General features: G+C 27.6%; 1 protein-coding gene across 1 annotated transcript in view; it reads right to left on the bottom strand.

Annotated features, from left to right (window-relative positions):
* The window catches only part of LOC142332402 (uncharacterized), a 42,300-nt gene extending 23,841 nt beyond the window's left edge, over positions 1 to 18,459 (bottom strand). Inside the window, exons 1-2 of the mRNA XM_075378830.1 lie at positions 18,191 to 18,459; positions 4,599 to 4,664 (exon numbers count right to left, since the gene is read on the bottom strand). Coding sequence (XP_075234945.1) covers positions 4,599 to 4,664; positions 18,191 to 18,343 — 219 coding nt within the window. The 5' untranslated portion in view covers positions 18,344 to 18,459. The remainder of the gene's footprint in view (positions 1 to 4,598; positions 4,665 to 18,190) is intronic.
* Between the last annotated feature and the right edge of the window lie 3,644 nt (positions 18,460 to 22,103).

Below are 22,103 nucleotides of genomic sequence, written 5' to 3'. Positions count from 1 at the left end.
AATAGACGGAATACCTGTAGAATTACTGCGCAGTGTAGGTGAGGAAGCGATTGATAGATTATACAAACTGGTGTGTAATATTTATGAAAAAGGGGAATTTCCGTCAGACTTCAAAAAAAGTGTTATAGTCATGATACCAAAGAAAGCAGGGGCAGATAAATGTGAAGAATACAGAACAATTAGTTTAACTAGTCATGCATCAAAAATCTTAACTAGAATTCTATACAGAAGAATTGAGAGGAGAGTGGAGGAAGTGATAGGAGAAGACCAATTTGGTTTCAGGAAAAGTATAGGGACAAGGGAAGCAATTTTAGGCCTCAGATTAATAGTAGAAGGAAGATTAAAGAAAAACAAACCCACATACTTGGCGTTTATAGACCTAGAAAAGGCATTCGATAACGTAGGCTGGAATAAAATGTTCAGCATTTAAAAAAAATTAGGGTTCAAATACAGAGATAGAAGAACAATTGCTAACATGTACAGGAACCAAACAGCAACAGTAATAATCGAAAAACATAAGAAAGAAGCTGTAATAAGAAAGGAAGTCCGACAAGGATGTTCCCTATCTCCGTTACTTTTTAATCTTTACATGGAACTAGCAGTTAATGATATTAAAGAACAATTTAGATTCGGAGTAACAGTACAAGGTGAAAAGATAAAGATGCTACGATTTGCTGATGATATAGTAATTCTAGCCGAGAGTAAAAAGGATTTAGAAGAAACAATGAACGGCATAGATGAAGTCCTATGCAAGAACTATCGCATGAAAATAAACAAGAACAAAACAAAAGTAATGAAATGTAGTAGAAATAACAAAGATGGACCATTGAATGTGAAAATAGGAGGAGAAAAGATTATGGAGGTAGAAGAATTTTGTTATTTGGGAAGTAGAATTACTAAAGATTGACGAAGCAGGAGCGATATAAAATGCCGAATAGCACAAGCTAAACGAGCCTTCAGTAAGAAATATAATTTGTTTACATCAAAAATTAATTTAAATGTCAGGAAAAGATTTTTGAAAGTGTATGTTTGGAGTGTCGCTTTATATGGAAGTGAAACTTGGACAATCAGAGTTTCTGAGAAGAAAAGGTTAGAAGCTTTTGAAATGTGGTGCTATAGGAGAATGTTAAAAATCAGATGGGTGGATAAAGTGACAAATGAAGAGGTATTGCGGCAAATAGATGAAGCAAGAATCATTCGGAAAAATATAGTTAAAAGAAGAGACAGACTTATAGGCCACATACTAAGGCATCCTGGAATAGTCGCTTTAATATTGGAAGGACAGGTAGAAGGGAAAAATTGTGTAGGGATGTAGGCAGGCCACGTTTGGAATATGTAAAACAAATTGTTAGGGATGTAGGATGTAGAGGGTATACTGAAATGAAACGACTAGCACTAGATAGGGAATCTTGGAGAGCTGCATCAAACCAGTCAAATGACTGAAGACAAAAAAAAAAATTTTCATTGATTTGAGCAATCAATAATAATGTGAAAACGGTTCAATATTATTCAAAAAAATGTTTTAATAGTGTTGACACAAAATTATCAAAAAATACAGGTTTCAAAGGGTAAAAAAGTTGAATATTAACTCTATAAAATATAAAGCAATAAATAAATAATATATATGTTTGTATAAACATATATATATGTATACATGTGTATGTATATGTAATGTATGTGTGTATACACACATAAATATTCATTATATGTATAATTATTCAAAATATCACGACTGTAGCGCCACCCAGCGGGTTCAATTTTGCGAAAATATTTCTTTTCGCGTAGCTAATACATATTCTGAGTATGAGCCAAATCGGAACATAAATACAACTTTTCAAAATATGACCCCAGCCGCCACCAAATAGTTCTAAATGTAAATAAAAATTCTAAATAGTTTTTAATAAAAATTTTACCAATTTATATCTGTTTTATTTATTCCTTTCTTAATAAAACTGGTATAATCTCTGGTAAAATAATGCTTTTATTTTTTTTTTTTTTTAATGAAGTGATGGGACTTAAAAAATTGTTTCATCTTCAGTATTTTCATTTACATAAGAGTATTTACTATTAAAACAAGCTGTAGTTATTTTCTTTTAAATTTTATTATTTGAAGTATACATTATCAAGTTTTATAAGCTTCCTAGTACTAGTAAGTACTGCTATCTAGCGACGCGATTCGTAAACGGGTTGGAAGAAAAAAAAAATCAGGGTTTCAAGAACAAAAATTTCACATTTTCAAATTAAAAAACGTGAAATTACGGAGATTATCACATATGTATCGAAAAACCTAGATTCATTAAGAATATCTATTTCTGTGATTATATGTGTCTTTATTCATCAAAATTATGTTTTTTTTTAATATTTTAAACAATTTTAAACATTCCAAAATGTCATTTGCGAGTTGGTCAGAGTAAATAAGTCTTTCGGTGTGGACAAACTCTCGCCGACGTCATTCTACCGAACGACTTGATAAATAAATAAAATCTGCATACAATAAAATAATTACACAGATATTACTTTAAGAAAATTTACGTTCACGTTAACTAACATTATTTAAAAATTGTTGACAATAATAATTTTTGTTAAAGAGAAATCTTGTAATTTTAAATAAATTGGACTATAGATCTTTCAGGTCTTTATGTAAATTATTAAAAGTGACAATGGAAACATAATACAGTCCATGTTTATACAAAGAAATATTATACTGCGAAAAGAAAAAATAGTTTTGTGTGGATATGGCACAATTTTTGTTTAATTAATGACTCATTTTTAGCTAAGGTAGCACATTTTAACATAAACTCATAAAATATTGTTAACAATTTTAATTTACTACATACACCACTCAGTATCATTTAAATTTATTGAATTATAACTGTAGGACAGGTTATACAGTTATAATTTTTCTCACTCCCAACTTATAAAAATAAATAAAAATCAAAACGAAATTAACTCAAAATACCACAAAAACAACTATAAATTAATTAAAGCCCAGTAATTTTATAATAGATTAGTCATCCGATTTCACAAGGATCATATGTCAGTTACCAAAATAAATAACACATCTTTTTTCTAATTCTTAAGACGAAACTTTGCTAACCTCAAAACAATTGCAATCAAATTAAGTTTCAGCTTTGCAGACAAGATGATCAGTTTATCAGCCACATTTTGAAATCACTCTTACTTTGCACCGATATCTACACCTAAAGTTAAATTAAAAATCGAAACAAACAACATGGTATTTTACTTCACAACCTTCATGATAAAAATAATACTGGAAAAAGTTATTGACATATTCAACATTTTTCATACAATAGTTCAAAATTGTCCAACTTGTTGGAGATTAAATCTGGATTTCATCAATTTTTTTCTAAGATTCTAATATTCTACAATTACCAAACGGTTAACAAGCTTTCCTTATGATTTGAAGCAGTGATATAGTACATCGTTTCATAATTTAAGAGGTATATTTATTTTTTTCTATTAAACCAAGTCGTTTTAATGGATGTGGATACACCAAATGCGATGAGATACTTAAGGCTAGTCAGAGCTTTCTCGAAGAGTAAGTACAGTTCACTGTACAACCAATCCTTGTGATAAACAGTGCAAAGGTGTAGTAGGTGTCACTAGTAAGGTTGTTTTTTGTTTTTTTTGTAAAGAAGGCAATGAGAAAACACTTCATTTCTCACTTTTATTATAAGCCTGACAAGGAATGCTTGTTATTCCTGACAATAGTTGTGTTATTTCTGGAAGCAGCTATTCATATTCATATTAGGTCACCCAGTCGTTTTGGTTTATGGCATTTAATATTTTATGTGCGAGTAAAAAACATTTCACGAGAGGCAGCAATCCATGATATGCTTTTGAAATGCTATAAAACCAAAGTATAATCGTAGCCAAAATCAAATAATTTGGAAGAAATGCAAATTGAAAAAAAATTTTAAGCTGTTCTGAAATGACGTCTTAATAATTATGGATTTGTGTGTGCGCACGTGTGCATGTACAGCTGGGAAAATATTCCATGAGTATTGCACTTTCCTGGCTATTAACAATAGAAATTAAAAGAGTTAAGGGCCAAAAAACAGAATATATATTTTTTAGAGGTAGGATAATAAATTTTAAGACATTTTTTTCTAAAAATATTTATCTATAGGTTAAGCTTAACAAATTTGTTTAAATAAATTTCTCTCTAAATCTAATACCCCCCTTCAGTAAAGGCAAAAATAAAAAAAAAATAAAATTTTCAAAAAGCTACAGTATAGGTCCAGGATCTATAATTTTAAAAAAATTGTAGACATTTATTTATAGCTGTATATATGAATTATAAGCTTTCAAAAAGAGGTAGGGATTGATTTTTTGAAAAAGTTTTTTTTATTATTTATAAATGCATTGTAGGTAACAAATTTGCTTTAATAAAGTTGTCTCTAAAATGCCTCTTAAGAAAATTGAAATTGGTTTTTTTGTGATATCAGTTTTCATAAAATATCCCCCTTATCAAATTTTAAAAAAAATCAATATGATTAATCTCCCATATATAGAGATATTTGAGAAATACATATATACATATTACATATAATTCTATATATATAAAAAAATGTTACCTCCTCCTTTATAGGTCTGTGCTTTTTGTTTCCATTAAGGTGATGCATATGATGACTCAAAGGCACCTGAAATCATAAATGTTTAATATAATATAATCATTAAGAAAAAAAAACTGCACAGACATCCATAAAACAAAAATGTGAAGATCAGCTGAAAAAAAATAAAAAACATTTAAATAAGACAAAATTTGTTTTACTTGAAAAAATGTTTACTTTAAATTTTTTTGTTTTAAATCATAGCTTGGATAATGAGAAATTTAGATTATAAAACAAGAAATTTCATTATACTAATCATATTATTATCGAAAGGCCAACAACTTTAATTTCCATTTCATGAAATCAATTTTATTTCTTGATAGTTTTGATATTTTATTATTAATCTTTCAGAGTAACAAAATACGATACGATCTTCTGGAATTCAAAAAATTCTCTATCTTCTTTCCAAAAATTTTGTCTTTATTTGTCAAGAACTTATGTAATATTTCAAAATATTAGAAAATCATATTAAATTTATTTTCATGTTATTTATGAGCGTCTACAATCAGAAATACAGCCATCCTCTTCTTTTTAAAACGATGCAAAATAACTCACTTTCAAAATTTCATGGAAAAATCAACAAAGTAATACTCAACAAATTACAATTAAATTTCTTGAACTATACTAAAATTACAATCTTAAGTAATTAAATTTATACAAAATACTTTTTTTTTTTACTTTGGGGAAAAAATGAACTACAAACCGTCACATACTTAATTGCTTTGCATCATTAGGGGCATCTCAGGTAACGAGAGCTGCAATCAGAAGAATAAATAATAAGTTTATATAAATTGTCAGAGACCAACGCCACATCTAATAAAACAGTTCGCATAGATCACTAATTTAAATGAAACAGATGCATTTATTTTTTTGGTTGGATATCTGTGGGAATATTGGCTAGTTCTGGAAAAACATACAAGAATGATAGACAATGCAGATCTTTCTACCTTCTTTGGTCCTATTACACAAAGTAATATAATTAACTACTCTTCTTAAATCAAAACTGAATTTAGTTTACCTTAAAATTACATTTTACAACTATAAAAAGCCCTGATTACCTGTGATTCAATTACCAAAAATACCAGATAAGAACAATTTTTTTATAAGTTTCTAATAAATGTTATGGAAGCAATTACAAGGAAATTCAAACACAAACGGCAATTCTATAGCTAAAATTAATTTACTGACTTCAATAATATGACTCGGTGCTGTTACTAGAAACTGCAATATAGTTGTTCTACTGCTCACGAAGTTTCTAGATTCCAAAAGAGAAGAATTCTTATGGTTACACATGAACCCAATCTCGCATAGCATCAACAACCTCTTCATTTGAGTGAATTTCTTTCCTCCTTAAAATTCCTTATCAGAGTAAGCAGATTATAGTATGATAGTGGTACATCTGAGCTCTATGAAAAGTAGACAGCAGTGGGAATACTCATAGTGGTTTTTACAGTGCAAGATTATTGCCATCGAGGAAGAAGTCAGAAGACTGGGCGATTGACTTCGTAGAACAAATTACTGATTTTAATTTTAACTATAAAAATTATAATAGAGTATGAGGAGTGTTTTCAGTGCTTTCAATTATATGAAATTAATCTTTTTGAAGGTATTTAGGAATGAAATTATAAGCAGCTTCTCCAGTGCGGGTATGAATAATACTCAGCATATCTAAGCATAGCCTTAAAGCTAAAATTTTGAAGAACAATTTTATACAATATTAAAATTAATTTGTTTTCAATTTTTTTATAATTTAAAAGCTAGCGTACAAAAATGGAATGTGTTTGCAAGTGAAAAATTATGAGATCAAAATCCAATATTTTCTATGTGAAGGTTGAGATGCTATCAATCTTCCACAGAGATTAATAGAGTTTTATTACATTGAATACTTCTATATTTAACTAAATAAATCACTGTAATACATAAACAAACAAAAAATCTACAAAACAAAATATTTTCATTTCTTCTATAGCAATCGTTTGACATGTTATCACCAATACAGTAATATTTTTTCTCCTGTCTACTTGTACATCATTTTATACATTATATATATATATATATATATTATTTATTTATATATATATATATGGCAATAAAATACCATTCCTAATATTTCAAAAGTTTTAAAGATAATTTTTACTGTGTGAATTTGATAAGATTACTATGAACAAGAATTATTATACAAAATCATAAAGACTAGACTAACAACATAACCATTCTCATTCACGGCACAAAGTATGATATGTAATTTCTGATAAATTATGTTTATTTAAACATTTTTTTTCTTATATATATATATATATATATGTATATTATTCATGCTTATGAATAATAAAATATCTAACAACTTATTTTTAGCTTCCTTGAAGTATTTAAATAAGAATATCTACAAAATAAAACCATTAATAATAAATGTTTTATTAAATTCGAAAGAACCTTTTTAAAGCAAACTCTAAAGACTGTTGCACACTAAATGAAAAATGGCAAGCAATGAAAACATTACGCTTTGCAATTTACATATATCCTATTAAAGCAATCCAAATAGGGCATTATAGCCAACCTTTTGTTTAATACTATATTATGTTGTCTCTTAATGAATATACATAATAATTGTGATGTCACTCAAATGAGAGATTTAAGACAATTAAGTACCAAAGTCCAGATAAAATAAAAAAAAAATTTTTTAACATGCTTTTCTATAAAAAACTGAACTTCAAAAAAAAAATATTTAAAATCATACTAAAACGTAAAAAAAAATATTTTCAAACGTAAAGAACTACTGAAAAATTAAGTTTAGCACATGAATTAATTCAATTCGAGAAAAAAATGATCAAAACAATGAATACCCAGTAAAGAGCAAATATATTATTTTGTTTTCTACAAAATTATATATATAAAGTTGTCTATTCCAAGACCACAATGAAAACCTTTGTCATATTTAAAGAATTTATGTAGATATTGAATATGAAAGAGCGCCCCATCCTTTTCATTGTGGTCATGCGAAAATAAAACAACGTTATATGTATGATTTTGTTGAAAACAAAATTATCTTTTAATTATGTTTAGCAGGTAATCCATTGTTTGAATCATTTTTTTTCTCGAATTGAATTGAATTATTTCATATGCTAAACTTAATGTTTCAGAAGTCTTTTACTTTTGAAAATATGGATTTTTAATTTTTATTACAAGGTTTAAATATATATATATTTTTTTGAATTTCAGTTTTTACTGAAAAAGCAAGTTTGTAAAAATGTTTTTTTTTTTTATTTTATACTTTTTAGTTACAGTAAATGAAATTTTTATGAAACAACACTAGTTTATTAGTAATAGCAAAGTAAGTTTTATATATATTTTACATATCATACATATAATTACAATGTTTTTAGTATAATTTCATTAATTTTAGGATTATAAAATAAAAATTAAATATTATCAAATTTTGAGAAATTAATTTCTATAATATACTTAAATACAACTAATTAATCACTTCCTTCTAGTTGGATACAAATATTTCGAGTGATATATTGTGGAATACTTCTCGCTGACCAATATTCATTGCTCGGCATGCTTGTTGTAACTGATCGTCGTACACGCATCATTTTATAATTTTTTTCTCTTCTTGTTCGAATTTAGCTGGCTCTGCATCTAGATTCTCAAATGCATATACCTGATTAAATGCATTTTCAAGGTGCCTATCATGTTCACAATAGGTTTCCATCAGTCTACTAGTCTCTTTCAAAGTTACTTCACGAGCTAGAAATGCTTCTCTTGAAGAATTGAATCCTTCAAATAATTCTTGTTCAGAACGATATGGCATGTATTGAAAAAGAAGACCGTAATAGAAGTTTTCTGGATCATATGAAGCCATAAAGTACGGTACTCTTATGACTGTATGGGACAGGACTAAAAACTCTCTTACTGTGTGGTCTGCTCAGTGCCAAAAGCAGCTAAAATAAAAATGAGCACACACATCAAACAAACAAACAAATCCACGCACCTTTTTTATGGGAAAGAAATTTTTTTTTATTATTCCCAAAACACATATAATTTTAGAAAAATTGTTCATGTAACGAAGTATAAATTGTTCAATCAAATTAATCGTTCGAGAAGTATAAACCATTTGAACAAATGAATCGTTAGTGAATACCTATCTACTATGCATGTGTACTACACCACGGATCAAAACGTTATCCGTGGAACGAAAGTGAGGTAAAGAAAAGCATGAAATAAATGTGAGCATGTAAAGCATTAAAAATTCATATTTAAAAAATAAGCCTAACTTAATGAAAATTATTTTAAAATGAAAGTTTTTTACGTTTTTAATTATAAACTTTTTGAAGCAAACACCACATTAAAATTGATCAACAGCTCTTATTATGGTATTGACTTCAAAAAGTCATAACTAAAACATTACTAATATTTTTATATTTTTTGGACAATTAATAAATCTGATTTTATCTTTATTTAAAATAAGGTTAGACACTAAAATAAAAGAACAAAAATAAGACTGCCTATATAAAAACAGGAAATGTCTAAGTAAAAATAAGATAAAAAGTGCAGAAAAAACTTGTAAGAAAACTACTACTGATACTTTGGAATCCAGAAATAAGTGTATATATATATATATATATATATATATATAGTAATGTAACATTGGCTAGCTAGATTACATAGTACAAATTTTCTATTTATTTTATTTTTTAAATTTCAATTTCAAATTTAAATTTCAATTTTACTTTTAACTTTTAATTATGACGTCATATTTATATATATGTAGTTATTTTATTTAATTGACTTTATATGTTTTTGTATATATGATTGTAATTTTAATATTTTAATCTTTTTATGTTTGATATGCAATTTTATATAAATATATCTTATATACAAACTGATGATGCTGGATCCCATGAAACTGCTTTTGGAATATAAAAAAAAAATAATAAGTTGTCATTTCATTTACTTTGTAACTCTGTACTTGGGTTATTCAAGTTAGTGTTTGGAATCAAAAATTTATTTTTTATATAAAGTTTTAAATTGTTTTTTAAATCTACTTTTCTTGTTTAAAATATTTTTTTTGTAAAGATATCTTTCAATTGTTTTATATTTTCAATTGAAAATACCCATATTAAGTATATATTAACATACATCGGGTTATAATAATTCAATAATACATAATAATGATGATATACAAAAAAATACTTTCAAATTTTCTAGATAAATTAAATGAATCTTTATTCCATTTAAATTATCTGGTAGAAAGTTACTTTGAAACCACAAAAAGCGTTCCTTTTTTATTTGAGTAAAAAGAATTATTGAAATCAATGCACATTGAAAAATAATTCTTAAAATTTCATAAAAAAGGTATATTTAGGCTGAACGGAGAACCTCTCTCTTTTTTTGTGGTCATTTAAAAATCTGATGTGGACACTGCATGACTTCCTTGTATGCCTATTAAAAAACACATACACATTTTTTTAAAATGAAAAGAACATCAAATTTTATTTTGTTAATAACTTCTGATATTTTTTCATACTTTTTTTTTCTTTATTGAATTATTTATTAAAACATTTTTTACAATCAGGGGTTAATAATTATTAATAAATCATTTTATTTAAATTAAAAAAAAGGTAAAAAAAAAAGAAGTCAGATTTGAATTGATGTGCTTCCCCTTATAAGATCCAAATATTTCAGTAATTAAAACTTTATTTGGTTATAACTCTAGAACCAATGAAAATAATTACCACTTATGATATATCGTTAAAAAGCTCTCAATGAGAGCTTAGAACTGCAGTTAAGAAAAAGTACAAAATCCAAAATTTTGGATTTTTGGCTTTTTTGGACACTTTTGGTTCAGTCTATTGCAATAAATACAGGATGTGCTAACTAGATGTTACAGTAGTCCTAAATCCAAAATTTCAACATCCTATGGCTAATTGTTTTTGAGTTATGCGAGATACATACATACAGACATCATCTCAAAACCAATCAAAATGTATTCAGGAATGGTCAAAATGGATATTTCCGTTAAAATCTGAAAACTGAAATTTTTCAGGATCACAATACTCCCTTTACTTCAAACAAGGAACTGAAAATGAAACAAACAGTTTCTTCAGGAGCCAAGAATATCATAAAGACTTGACCAGGAATTCCTGGTCCATAAACTTGCGCTAAACTTATACTACATCTTTATTTTTCACAGATGAAAAATTCACTGTATAAATTTAAAACTTATGTACAGGAAATATTATAATAAATGAAAAATATAGAGTCTAATCAGGATTTTCTGGGTATAAGCTGATATTGTACTGCTTTGTATATAAGCCATTGTTATTTATCAACAATAAATTACAATCTTCTACAGATAAAATCAATTGTTTAAATAGAAACACACATATTAATGTAAATGTAAGTTCTTCATTAAGAAAATATATTTAATTTGATATTGAAAAATAGTGAAACTTTTATCTAGGTTTTCCAACGGGGGGGGGGGGAACCTCATAATCTAGTCCTGTTATGTAACCCCCCTTGAACTACATAATTATCACAGATATAATAGTATAATTTAACATTAACATTATTTAATTAAAATATTAATATTCAATTATACTAATTATAATTTATTAATTAATAATTAAATCGATATAATTATTAAATATAATATACGTCAAAAATTTAAATAAATAAGATAATAGAAATAGATTGGTAGTTTCACTTAACTGATGAAAATAAAATTTTATAAAATCATTGAATTTATTAATAATAAAATATTAACAGGTTTTCTTATAATTTTAATTTGATTGCAAAAGTACATTTACATTTGTTATAACTATTTAGTCTGCAATAAATTTATTTTATTATTTTTTTAACGTTTTAAGTATCATAATTTGAATGTTTCTACAAATATTTTTAAACATGACTTTGTTGATTAGAAATATTACATTTTATTCTTAGATTTGTGACTAAATTATTATATTAAAGATGGTGGTAATAATGAAACCGGTTGTAAATAAATGTAAAAAAATTTCATTTTTTCTATACAGATTACATTTTATTATTTCTGCTTGCTGTTTTAATTTTATTATTTAAAATTAGGCCTATATCCGAATCATAGGTTGACATCAATAAAACAATTTTAAAAAGAAATGTATACCAATAAGTTAAAAATTATTTTAAAATAATACTAGTAGTATTTTTAAATACTTTTTAAAATTATTTTAAAAAGAAATGTATACAAATACTACTTCCGTAAAAGAAAGCACAAAATTTATTTTATTTTCAAAAACAAAAACACAAAAGACAATTTATGAACGCACAATCTGTTAACAAACTACTTGTAGCATTTATCGTGACAATGGACACAGTATGTGTTTGGCAATGGTTGTGTACACGACTCATATCTTAAGCAAACAAATGAAATAGAAAAATAAACAGAAATATTATTGTTTAACTTAGGTTGAAACATTTAATTTACGTTATTAGCAAACCGTAATCATTTCTATTACTAAAAATAACATACACTGTGAATCTAGAAAGAATAAATATTTTTTTAGTAAGAAAAAAATCTCTAGCAATTTTTTCAATTGAAGATTTTTTGACATAAATGAAAAAAAAATAAGTTGAAATGTTTTTTTTTTTTTTTTATAATAATTTATCATTTTATAGAACATATTAGTTACAAATATTATGGGCGAGTCAAATAATCGTGTAGCAAATAATAAATTAAAATTTTGACTGCAAATAAGGAAATTGAGCTCCGGTAAGATTTTTAGTCCTACACAACTTTGATTAAATAACATTTCTGTTCCCTTCTAACCTTCTGATTCTTTTGGCCCGGTTCATTTTTAGCAAAGCGGAGAATCTACCCTGAAAAAACAAAATATTTATCAGAAAGAGAGAATGCTTCAAAAATTTTGTAATCTAATCACTTGCTTTTAATTTTGGAGCTCTCATTTTCCAGGATTAATTTTTACTTTTATTTTAGTAGGTATACCTGACTTATGAAACAGGAATGCAGTTATAAAGCTTATTGTACAGCGATCAAACAAGAAATGAATTCTCCAGATAGTACCTTGCAGGTATACTAAGCATGCAATTGTTCTGTTGGTCCCAATATCCTAAACATGATTCTATCACGATCAGAGACCTACATTTGCATAACTTAAAAATATTATAAAAGAAATCAAGATTAAGGAAAAGAGATGGATAATGGGAAAGGTTACTGATCAATAATCTTCTATTAACGAATTTAAATATATACTTTAATAAAAATTGTTTTACCTAAAGAAATTAAAAAGCAATTTGAAAATATTCATAAATTTTTTAAAGGAAAACCTTGCCAATCCTTGTGCGTCAAGTGAGACTATTTAACAGAGTTAAAAAATTCCACAAAAAAAATCTATTAGTTTCATTAGATTACTGACATAAACTAGATTTTGGATAATCTAAATGACTGATCACATTAAAAATAGTACCTGAAAATCCAGTTAGGAAACTAATAACGTTCCTAAGGTTTTCCCTATGTGTTCTATAAAGGGTTTTTGAAAAATCTTTTTGGTTATTCCATGAGAGATCTTTAAACTTAATTGGATATTTATTTCCAAAAAGGTCTTATTTGATTGAGTTTGTAAAAAAATAGTTGACAGTTATTATACCTAAACATTTCATAAACCTATTCAAAATCTGTAAAAGTGAACGTCAATAGTTATTAAGACTCTAATATCTTTGTTAGATGTTAAAGTAGATGCATGCTAATGTAGGTTCACATCAAGTTTTTCAGATTCTATTTAATCTTTTTTAAATGATATGTTGGAGATTTGAAAAAGAAAGATAACTTGAGATTTACTTGAAATAAGAATCGGTAATAGATACGTTTTTATTAATTGAACAGTGGTACTTCAGTAAAATGAAGATGTATTGCAGAAGTCTATCTTCCACCCTGATAAGATATCAATATATAACTATAGACTACTAAAGTGGTAGTCTTTAAAGGATAATATTGTATCTGATCTAAGGTTGTTGTTGCAGATGTAAGAAAAGAAAAATGAAATTTTAAAGTTCCAAGAACTACATAAAACTATACCAAAAACTTAAAGAAATAAATTGTAAAAAAAAAAACATAGCTTAAGTTTTATAAATTGATGGTAATTCCTGCGTTAATATATAATGGTGAAGCCTGGCTATTACTAACAGTGAAGCATAGAAAAAAATTGGGTGCAAGCAACAGAGATGTTCTTAAGGATGGTTAAGGGATGTTTGAGATTAACAGAACCCTACAACTCATAATACAGGAGTTAGAACTACTGTCAATTAACAAAAAAAAATAATTAAAGGTCACAAGAAGTCTCCTGTAAGTGGCAAGTTGAAAGAACGGGAGAAAGGAGAAATATCTCAACAACCTTTGCACTTGGGTAAGCATTATGTAAGTCGGCTTCTGAGAAGTTGGATGAATTCTGTTTAATAGCTTGTGGACCATTTAATGCTATGGACTCAAGTAGAAGAAGAAAATATTTTACATTTGTGCAATAACTTATGTTAACTGTACAGACTACAACAAATCATATGAAATGCAGGAAAACTCTCCCTGTATCTAAATTATAATAACATCTAAATGTTATTATCTCCCTGTATCCTTAGAAGAAAAAAGCCTAAAGAAATTTAACATATAATATTTTCTAAACAATAATTAAAAAGAATATAATTTATTAAAATCAGGGAAAATCTAGACAAGATGTTCAAACCAAGGTTTTACTGCATTCAATATTTCTACTATTTCAACTAATAACCACTTCATAGATTATCTAGGAAAACTGAAATCTTAATATTACAATATTGATTTTATTTAACTTATCTCTTCTACTGAATAAATGTTAAATGTTAAGAATTTTAAAACTTCTAATAAAAAAAACCAGTTTAATCAATACGGTAATTTTTTTTCTCCAAGTAGCACTTTTTACTTATGAGGGCTATCCAGAAAATAACTTACTTTTTAAAATAAAAAACCAACAAAATAAAAAAAAGAAATTTTATTATATACATTTAAAAGTAACAATCTTAAACTATTTCTTTACGTAGTCATCGTTAAATTAAGGCACTTATTATAACGGTGCACAAGCTTTTCAATTCCTTCACTGTAGAAATCTGCCGGCTTAGATTTTTGGTATCCATCTTGCAATAACCAAGCTTCCCCGATACAATGTCATGCAGTAAACTTCGTGAAATGAAGCGAGAATTCCGTAATCGTAATGCGGCGATTTTCAAGAATTTTATCGTTGATTTTTTCTGTCAGTTCATCAGTCACAAGGCTAGGCCGACCACTGCGGTCCTCATCATGAACATCGATGCGGCCATTTTTTAAACTGAATGCACCACTGCCTCATTCCACCTTCATTCATTATTCCATCTCCGTCACCTCACAGTTGCCGATGAATTTCATTGGTTTGAGGTTTTTGCCAGTAAAAACCTAATCACTGAATGCACCTCACAACTGGGGATTTTTTATTGAAGCGCACACTTCAATAATTCACAACGAACAAAGTAAAAAAATCACAGACTACACGCTATGACAGCTTGATGCGTACTGAGTATAGAAACGTTTTGATGCCAAGATAGCAGCTCTATCCCCACCCATCTCCATGCTAGGCACAAATGTAAGTTACTTTCTGGCTGCCCTAGTACATAATAATAAAAAGAAAAATTTACCTTATCTATATGAATTGACTTTTTAACATAATTTATTATACAACTACACGCTTCTGGTTAAAATTTTTTCATTCATATTGAGTTCACTTAAATTGTAAAAACATTATAAATTAACAAATAAATAGTACTACATTCAACAACAGTCATGATGTTGAATATACCCAATGTAACTCTTAACAAGACATTGTGTAGAGTACAAAAGCACGGGTATGATCATAAATATTAAGATCACTTTAAATCCATTCATTTTAATGTGTTTTATAGTTATAATGATAATTCAACATGGATGACAACAATTCTAACCTGATGATAGGTTATAACCTTGAAACTTGTAGTTACATAATAAAATTTCCAAGACAGATAAAAAAAAACTATTAAACTTTATAATTAAACAAAAAAAGGTTTATAGTTTACTGATCTTTTGTTTTAAAAATAATTCTACGATAATTTCATTTTCAAGAAAGTCGCAGTAGGATTTAGAATTATGTGATTTAGAGTTATCTCTTCTTTCGGCATTAGGTTGGTTGCCCTGTGAATTTGTTGGGCCTTGCTCAGTAATAAACCAAGATGTCAGTTGTTGGATTGATTGAACACGTACAGTTTGGTTTATCAGAATCAATAGTTGTGAGAAACATAACGGTTCTTTCGGTAGAGGAATGCATTTTTCTCATTGAACAGAAAAAGGTGACAAGTATACTGATTAGTGAAGCACAACTTTTCTGAAAATTTTCCAAATATCCCTGAAATACACCACAATGCAGTTCAAACTCTTACTGAAAAATTTCAGGCAACACAGTCTGTTGCCCAACACTGATCGAAATGGAACACCACCTAAACTATACGTACAAAAGCTGCTTGATATTTCAGATGCTATTTCCACCAAAGTCAATGGGTAAGTTAGCACAGCAGCACAAGATATCAAACTTGGTGCCGCACATAAAGCTGTAAGAAAAAACTGAAACTTTTCTCCGACAAAGTAATGTGTGTTTAGAACTGAAACCTACAGATCAAAAAGACTATATTATGGTCAATGGTTTAAAGGTTTTATTGACCAAAATTCCATAGGTATCCTCGACATTACATTTTACAGATGAAATGTGGTTTCATCTAAAATGTGATTTCATTTGGGAGGGTATATTAATTCACAATATACATGACTGTAGTCGACAACTAATTCCCATGAATTACATGAACAATCTTTACACACAAAGCAAAAATTGGCATCTATGTCTGTGCGAGTAGAATGCGCACTGTGGGTCCAATCTTTTTTAAAAATACAGTTAGTTAATAGCAATTGTTATTCTGTTGTTTTAACAAACTTCATTAGTCAGTTAACAGAAGTGGAAATCAATCATAGTCGGTTCCAACAAGATGGAGCCACAGCACACACAGCTAACAAGTCAATGACTTTTTTATGAAATGTCTTTGGTGAATGAATCATTAACAATCACCTGATCTGATTTCCCAGATGATTTTCTATAGAGGGAACAAAACAAGCAGTGTATTGCAACAGAACATGCACAAATGATGAACTAAAAACTGCAATAATGACATGCAGACGAGACATTCCAGTACGTCAGTTGATTAAAGTGTTTGAAAAGAAATTGAAATGTGCACAGTGTTACATTGTTGTAGGAGGAGGTCATTTTCAGCACCTTTTATAAACTATTCCAGTTACTGTAATATCTGTTTCTATAAAATAATTAAAAGAAAATACAAAGTAATAATAATTAAGCAAGTTTCTTCGTTATAATTCCATAATTCCAGTGCACAACAACTTTCCGAACGCACTGTATTAATTATTATATTAATTTCAATTATAATATAAATGGTTTTTAAACAAATTCCATTGCATGTAACTGATCTTTGACCTTTTTAACAAAGCTCACATAAAAAATATCAGTATTTTACATGCGTGAATAATTTCCATACTTCTAGCAAATGGCGTTCTCTGACTCAGCCACAGATGATTCCTTACACTTAATTTTGGCACTCTTAAGACCAACATAATAATAGTAACAATACTGACCAGTAATATTTATATATGAATGAAAGAAAATTATTATTGTAGTAAAATAGAATTTTTTAGAAATTGTATAAAATTTTTGCCACGGGCAACTGACTAACTTGATTAATTGGCCAGATATTTCTGTATAAATCTAGAACTACAGAACTTATTTTACTATCACACCAAATAAAAAAAAATTGTTATAATGTAAAAAATGTACAACTGTGTTTGAGAAAATTTATTTTAATAAATTTTTTCTGTTTTATTTATAGTAATTTCTTATATTTATTTTCTATACTATTTCCATGCAGAACAATTAATAAGAATATGTAAACTAAACGTCAGATATGACTTGATATAAGTGGTCATGTAGACTATTAGATGATCAATTGTCATAGTGTTAGTATGCCTAAATAATCAGGATAAATATAGATCTGCGACATTAACGAAGGGCAAATATTTCTTAAATAATTAACTTACAAGTAGCTCTGTAGAAAATCAACTCAGTTGAGCATTGGAAAAAAATTAAACAATTGTATACATATCAAAATTATCAGTTACCATATTTAAAATTTAATAAAATTGTACCATCTCATTAAAATAATACAATTAAAAACAAATTTAAAAAATTTAAATTACTTAGCACTTTAGAACTGTCTAGTAACTGTGATTACTAGCCATATATATATATATATATATATATATATATATATATATATGAATAATGGACATCATTAATCTCAGAAAAAATTATTCTGTTTTATGTTATTTATACCTCAATGATTTTTTTTCTTAGTCAAATTAATGTATGCCTTCCAAGAAAATAAGGAAATCTTTTACTATTTTTACTCACTGATTTATGCTGATGATTTCCTTTAGTAGTTTTTACTTCAGCATCAAGGTAACTTGGAAAAATAATCTTCTCACACGAAATAAATAAAATATTATATAGAAATAAATTGATAATAATTAAAAACGCTAATTTAATACAGCTAAACGAATACATTCTCTACTTAATAAAATAAAATACTAAAAAATAAAATATAATATTCACAATTTACTACTTGAAATAAAGAATACAGTAAATCTGATGGATTACATAGACTGTGTGCAAACTGACATAAAGAATCAGGACTAGTTAATTTATATATCATATCCCCACTCCTCCTACTGCACGGATGTAAGTTCAAAGTGCAGATAAAATAACTTGCACAGTATGTATGCATCAGAGAATTGAAATAAACTGCTATAAGAGAGAGAAAAACAATGAATTAAGATAAAAGTCAAGTAATACTGAATGAGAAAACTGTTGGGACAGGAAAAGACATAAATAGACGTAAAATAAAAGAAAAGATGTAAATAAAGACATAAACAGAATATTATTACTACTACTACTACAACTCTCAGCAAAGTATTTACTCATTTTTAAATTTCAAATCCACAGAAAATGGTATTGTATTAGTCTAAAAAAAAAAAAAAATTACGATACATCAGTTAACTTTTAATAAGTATTCATAAAAGCTTTATTTCAAAATTTAAAAAAATGAACTCAATAAGCCTAATTATATGAGCAAAATATAAATAATAATACAAGTAATTTGGAAATTTAGTTTCAAATATGAATAACCAGAATACCAAAAAAACTGCATCTTTGCAATGTAATTTTTTTGCAACACTTGAATTATCTCTCTTGAGTAGCATCCTAGAAACTAGAAATTTAATTGTACAGACCATATGCAAGTGACTAGTCTATGTTACTATGCAGTATGTGCACAAAGTTCAAGCGCTTTCTGTAGTATTATTTATTACTGATGGGGATAATCATATTGATAGTAGCTCTGTGTATTGTGTATTAGCACTTCAAACGAGTGTCTAATTTCAACCTTTGAAAATAATTTTCTTTTTTTGAAAGAAATAAATACATTTTTTTCTATTAAACCTTTTATCAACTGAAATAGGTTTTTCAATTAGTTTCAATTTCTATTCATAGGTATGAATTTTGTATATGATTTTAAAAAGTATTTCCACGTATAAAACACTACATAATAGAGAAGCGATAAAATCTTTTTATCAACTGCATACACAACATACTCTATGTTTACATTTTTAAATTAAAAACTGTTTATTCTAAATATTGTTTTATCGATAATAATTTTTTTTGCGATCAATAATTCATTTACTGCATAACGTCAAAGCTTTTATGAAGGAATATGGAATGAAAATTTTGTAATGTATGAAAAATGCATTATACCTGACTGGATTTGATCGCAGTAACTTCCAGATGAAAGGAAACATGTTACTGCTCAAATTAAATTCTATTTGTTGGAAATAATCATTATTTTTAAGATGTTAAATAAATTATCCTTCAATATATTTAAACAATTTTTCCCAAATCCTTATATAAAATCATAATTTCATGTTTTTCTCAATTTGTTAGAATTTATTAAAAGAAATGCTAAAGCTAACCGGTGATGTATTGTCAAAATATCAATCACTTAAGGATAGAATAATAATATATATTATCAAAGTTCATTCACAGACAGCTTTGTAAGATTCATAGAAATATGTAATATTATAACAAACATGTAATATTATTTTAATAGAAAGGTGAAAATGGCTTTATGAAAATTTAAAAGAATAAAAAGCAACAATGATATTTCAAAAGAAATAATATTAACAAAAATGGAAATTCCATTCGCATAATTAGCATATTATATCTGCCACAGAAGCACGATGCAAAGTTTTATCCATATTTAAAGTAGTGCCTTAATTTTAAAAATACTACATTTTTGAAACAGAGAGTTTTCAAGTCATTTTAAAACTATTTTCTGATATAGACACAGCTACATTATGTGTGAAAACTGTAATAGAGAACGGTTCAAAATTTTGAGGTAGATTAATAATAAACCAAAAAAAAGCAACAAACTGAGGACACCTCTCTGTGACACTGTGCACTTTACATCTTGATATGAAGACCTACATTTTATTATCATCAAAAGATGAAATTCTAACTACCTGTTTACAATCAGTAAGGTATGATCAACCAATTGTCTGATACTATAGCTACTAAAATTTTTCATCAGTAAAAATGTGGAACTAAATTGAACGATTTACTGAGATCATAAAAAATTGAGAATAGACTCTTTATTATCTAAGCGCTTTGTCACCTGAAGGACATAATTCACAAAATGGGACATGAAATGTTCTTTCAATTTTTAATATGTAGTAATACATAGTTTAATACACTAATACAGCGGTTCCCAACATTTTCCGAGTCGCGGCGCCCTTTTTCAATTAAAATTTTTCCACGGTGCTCTACCCTAAGTAGAAGTATGACTACTCGTAAGTAAGAGAACTCGTGTATCTTCATTATTTTTTTACCTTCATTAAATTAGTAACTATAAATGTCTTGCTTCAATTAATTATGAAGCTTTTACAATATTTCGCGGCATCCCTGTAAAGAGAACACGGTTTCCTGAGACGCCGCAGCACACAGTTTGGAAATCACTGCACGGCCCGTTTTACTTCCAGGAGGCGATTGTAAATGGTATCGTTTATCTGGACAGGTTTCAAAATTTTTTAATTCCTCAGTTAGACAATGATGACCGAGATAGGATACCATTACTATCAGCAAGACCAGGCACCACCTCACTACCGCCTAGTTCTTGATTTTCTTGATACTAGATTCCCAGGTCGATGTATCGGTTGTGAAGGTCCAATCGCATGGTCACCTTACTACAGATTTACTACAGATTTGACTTTGCTATATTTTTTCTTGTGGGGTTTCTTTAAAGGTCAGGTTTATATACCACCGCCTTTGTCTGCTTATCTTGTTGAGCTAAGACTTCGAATTAATGCTGAAGCTGCAAAGTAACCCGACTTGCTTGCTACAGTCTGAAATAAAATCAACTTCAGAATGGATATATATCGCTTTACAAATGGAGGCCATATCAAACCAAAGTGAATGTTGGATGACAAGCTTCATGTGTTTTTCTATGAAATGAAACCTTAACCAAATCTGTAAGTTGTCGATAAATCTTTATACGCTCTTAAAGATGTAAAGTCCTTTATGAGTCGCCCATTATATTATAATATACTGATCGCAGTAAAATATTTATTTATTATTGCAAACTGATGATTCCAAAACAATATTATATGTTTTATTCTACATAGATTACTTACAGCAGTTCACTCGTCATAATGATTTCAATAGATATTTCATGAAACACCATACTTATAACTGATGGCACATTATGTAAAAAATGAACAGGTACAAGCTTTTCAGTGGTTAACTCTATTTATTATCTGAAGTTCTTATATAACTAGCAATTCAACACACTTTAATATGTATATTACATCTGCCAAGCACCAAGATATAAAATACACACATTGTATATCTGTTATTCTTGAAAATGGCTATGCGGTTTAAGATTGATTTGTAATTCACGTCTTGTTAGCTACAACCATTATGGAACTAAACATATACATCCAAGATAATCAAATGAGTTTTAAATCTATATAACATAATCTTTGAAATGCACTAACTAAATGGTACATAAATCAGGTGGTTCCATCAACAATAAAATCTATGATACAGAGTTTACCGATAAGTTCGTTGGTTTCATTAAGCAAATTAGATTTATATGTTATTTAATTAAATGCAGATGCAATGTTGGAAAAACTGCAATGGAAAAATATAAAAAATGTAACATAAATGCAACATAAGGCAATCTGAATCCAAACAATAAAAATATAAAGATGGAATC

The sequence above is a fragment of the Lycorma delicatula genome, chromosome 11 (genome assembly GCF_047948215.1).
Source record: "Lycorma delicatula isolate Av1 chromosome 11, ASM4794821v1, whole genome shotgun sequence".
In the NCBI taxonomy this organism is placed as follows: Eukaryota; Metazoa; Arthropoda; class Insecta; order Hemiptera; family Fulgoridae; genus Lycorma; species Lycorma delicatula.
The sequence above is the reverse complement of the archived record's forward strand: the minus strand, read 5'-3'. Positions and strand labels throughout refer to the sequence as shown.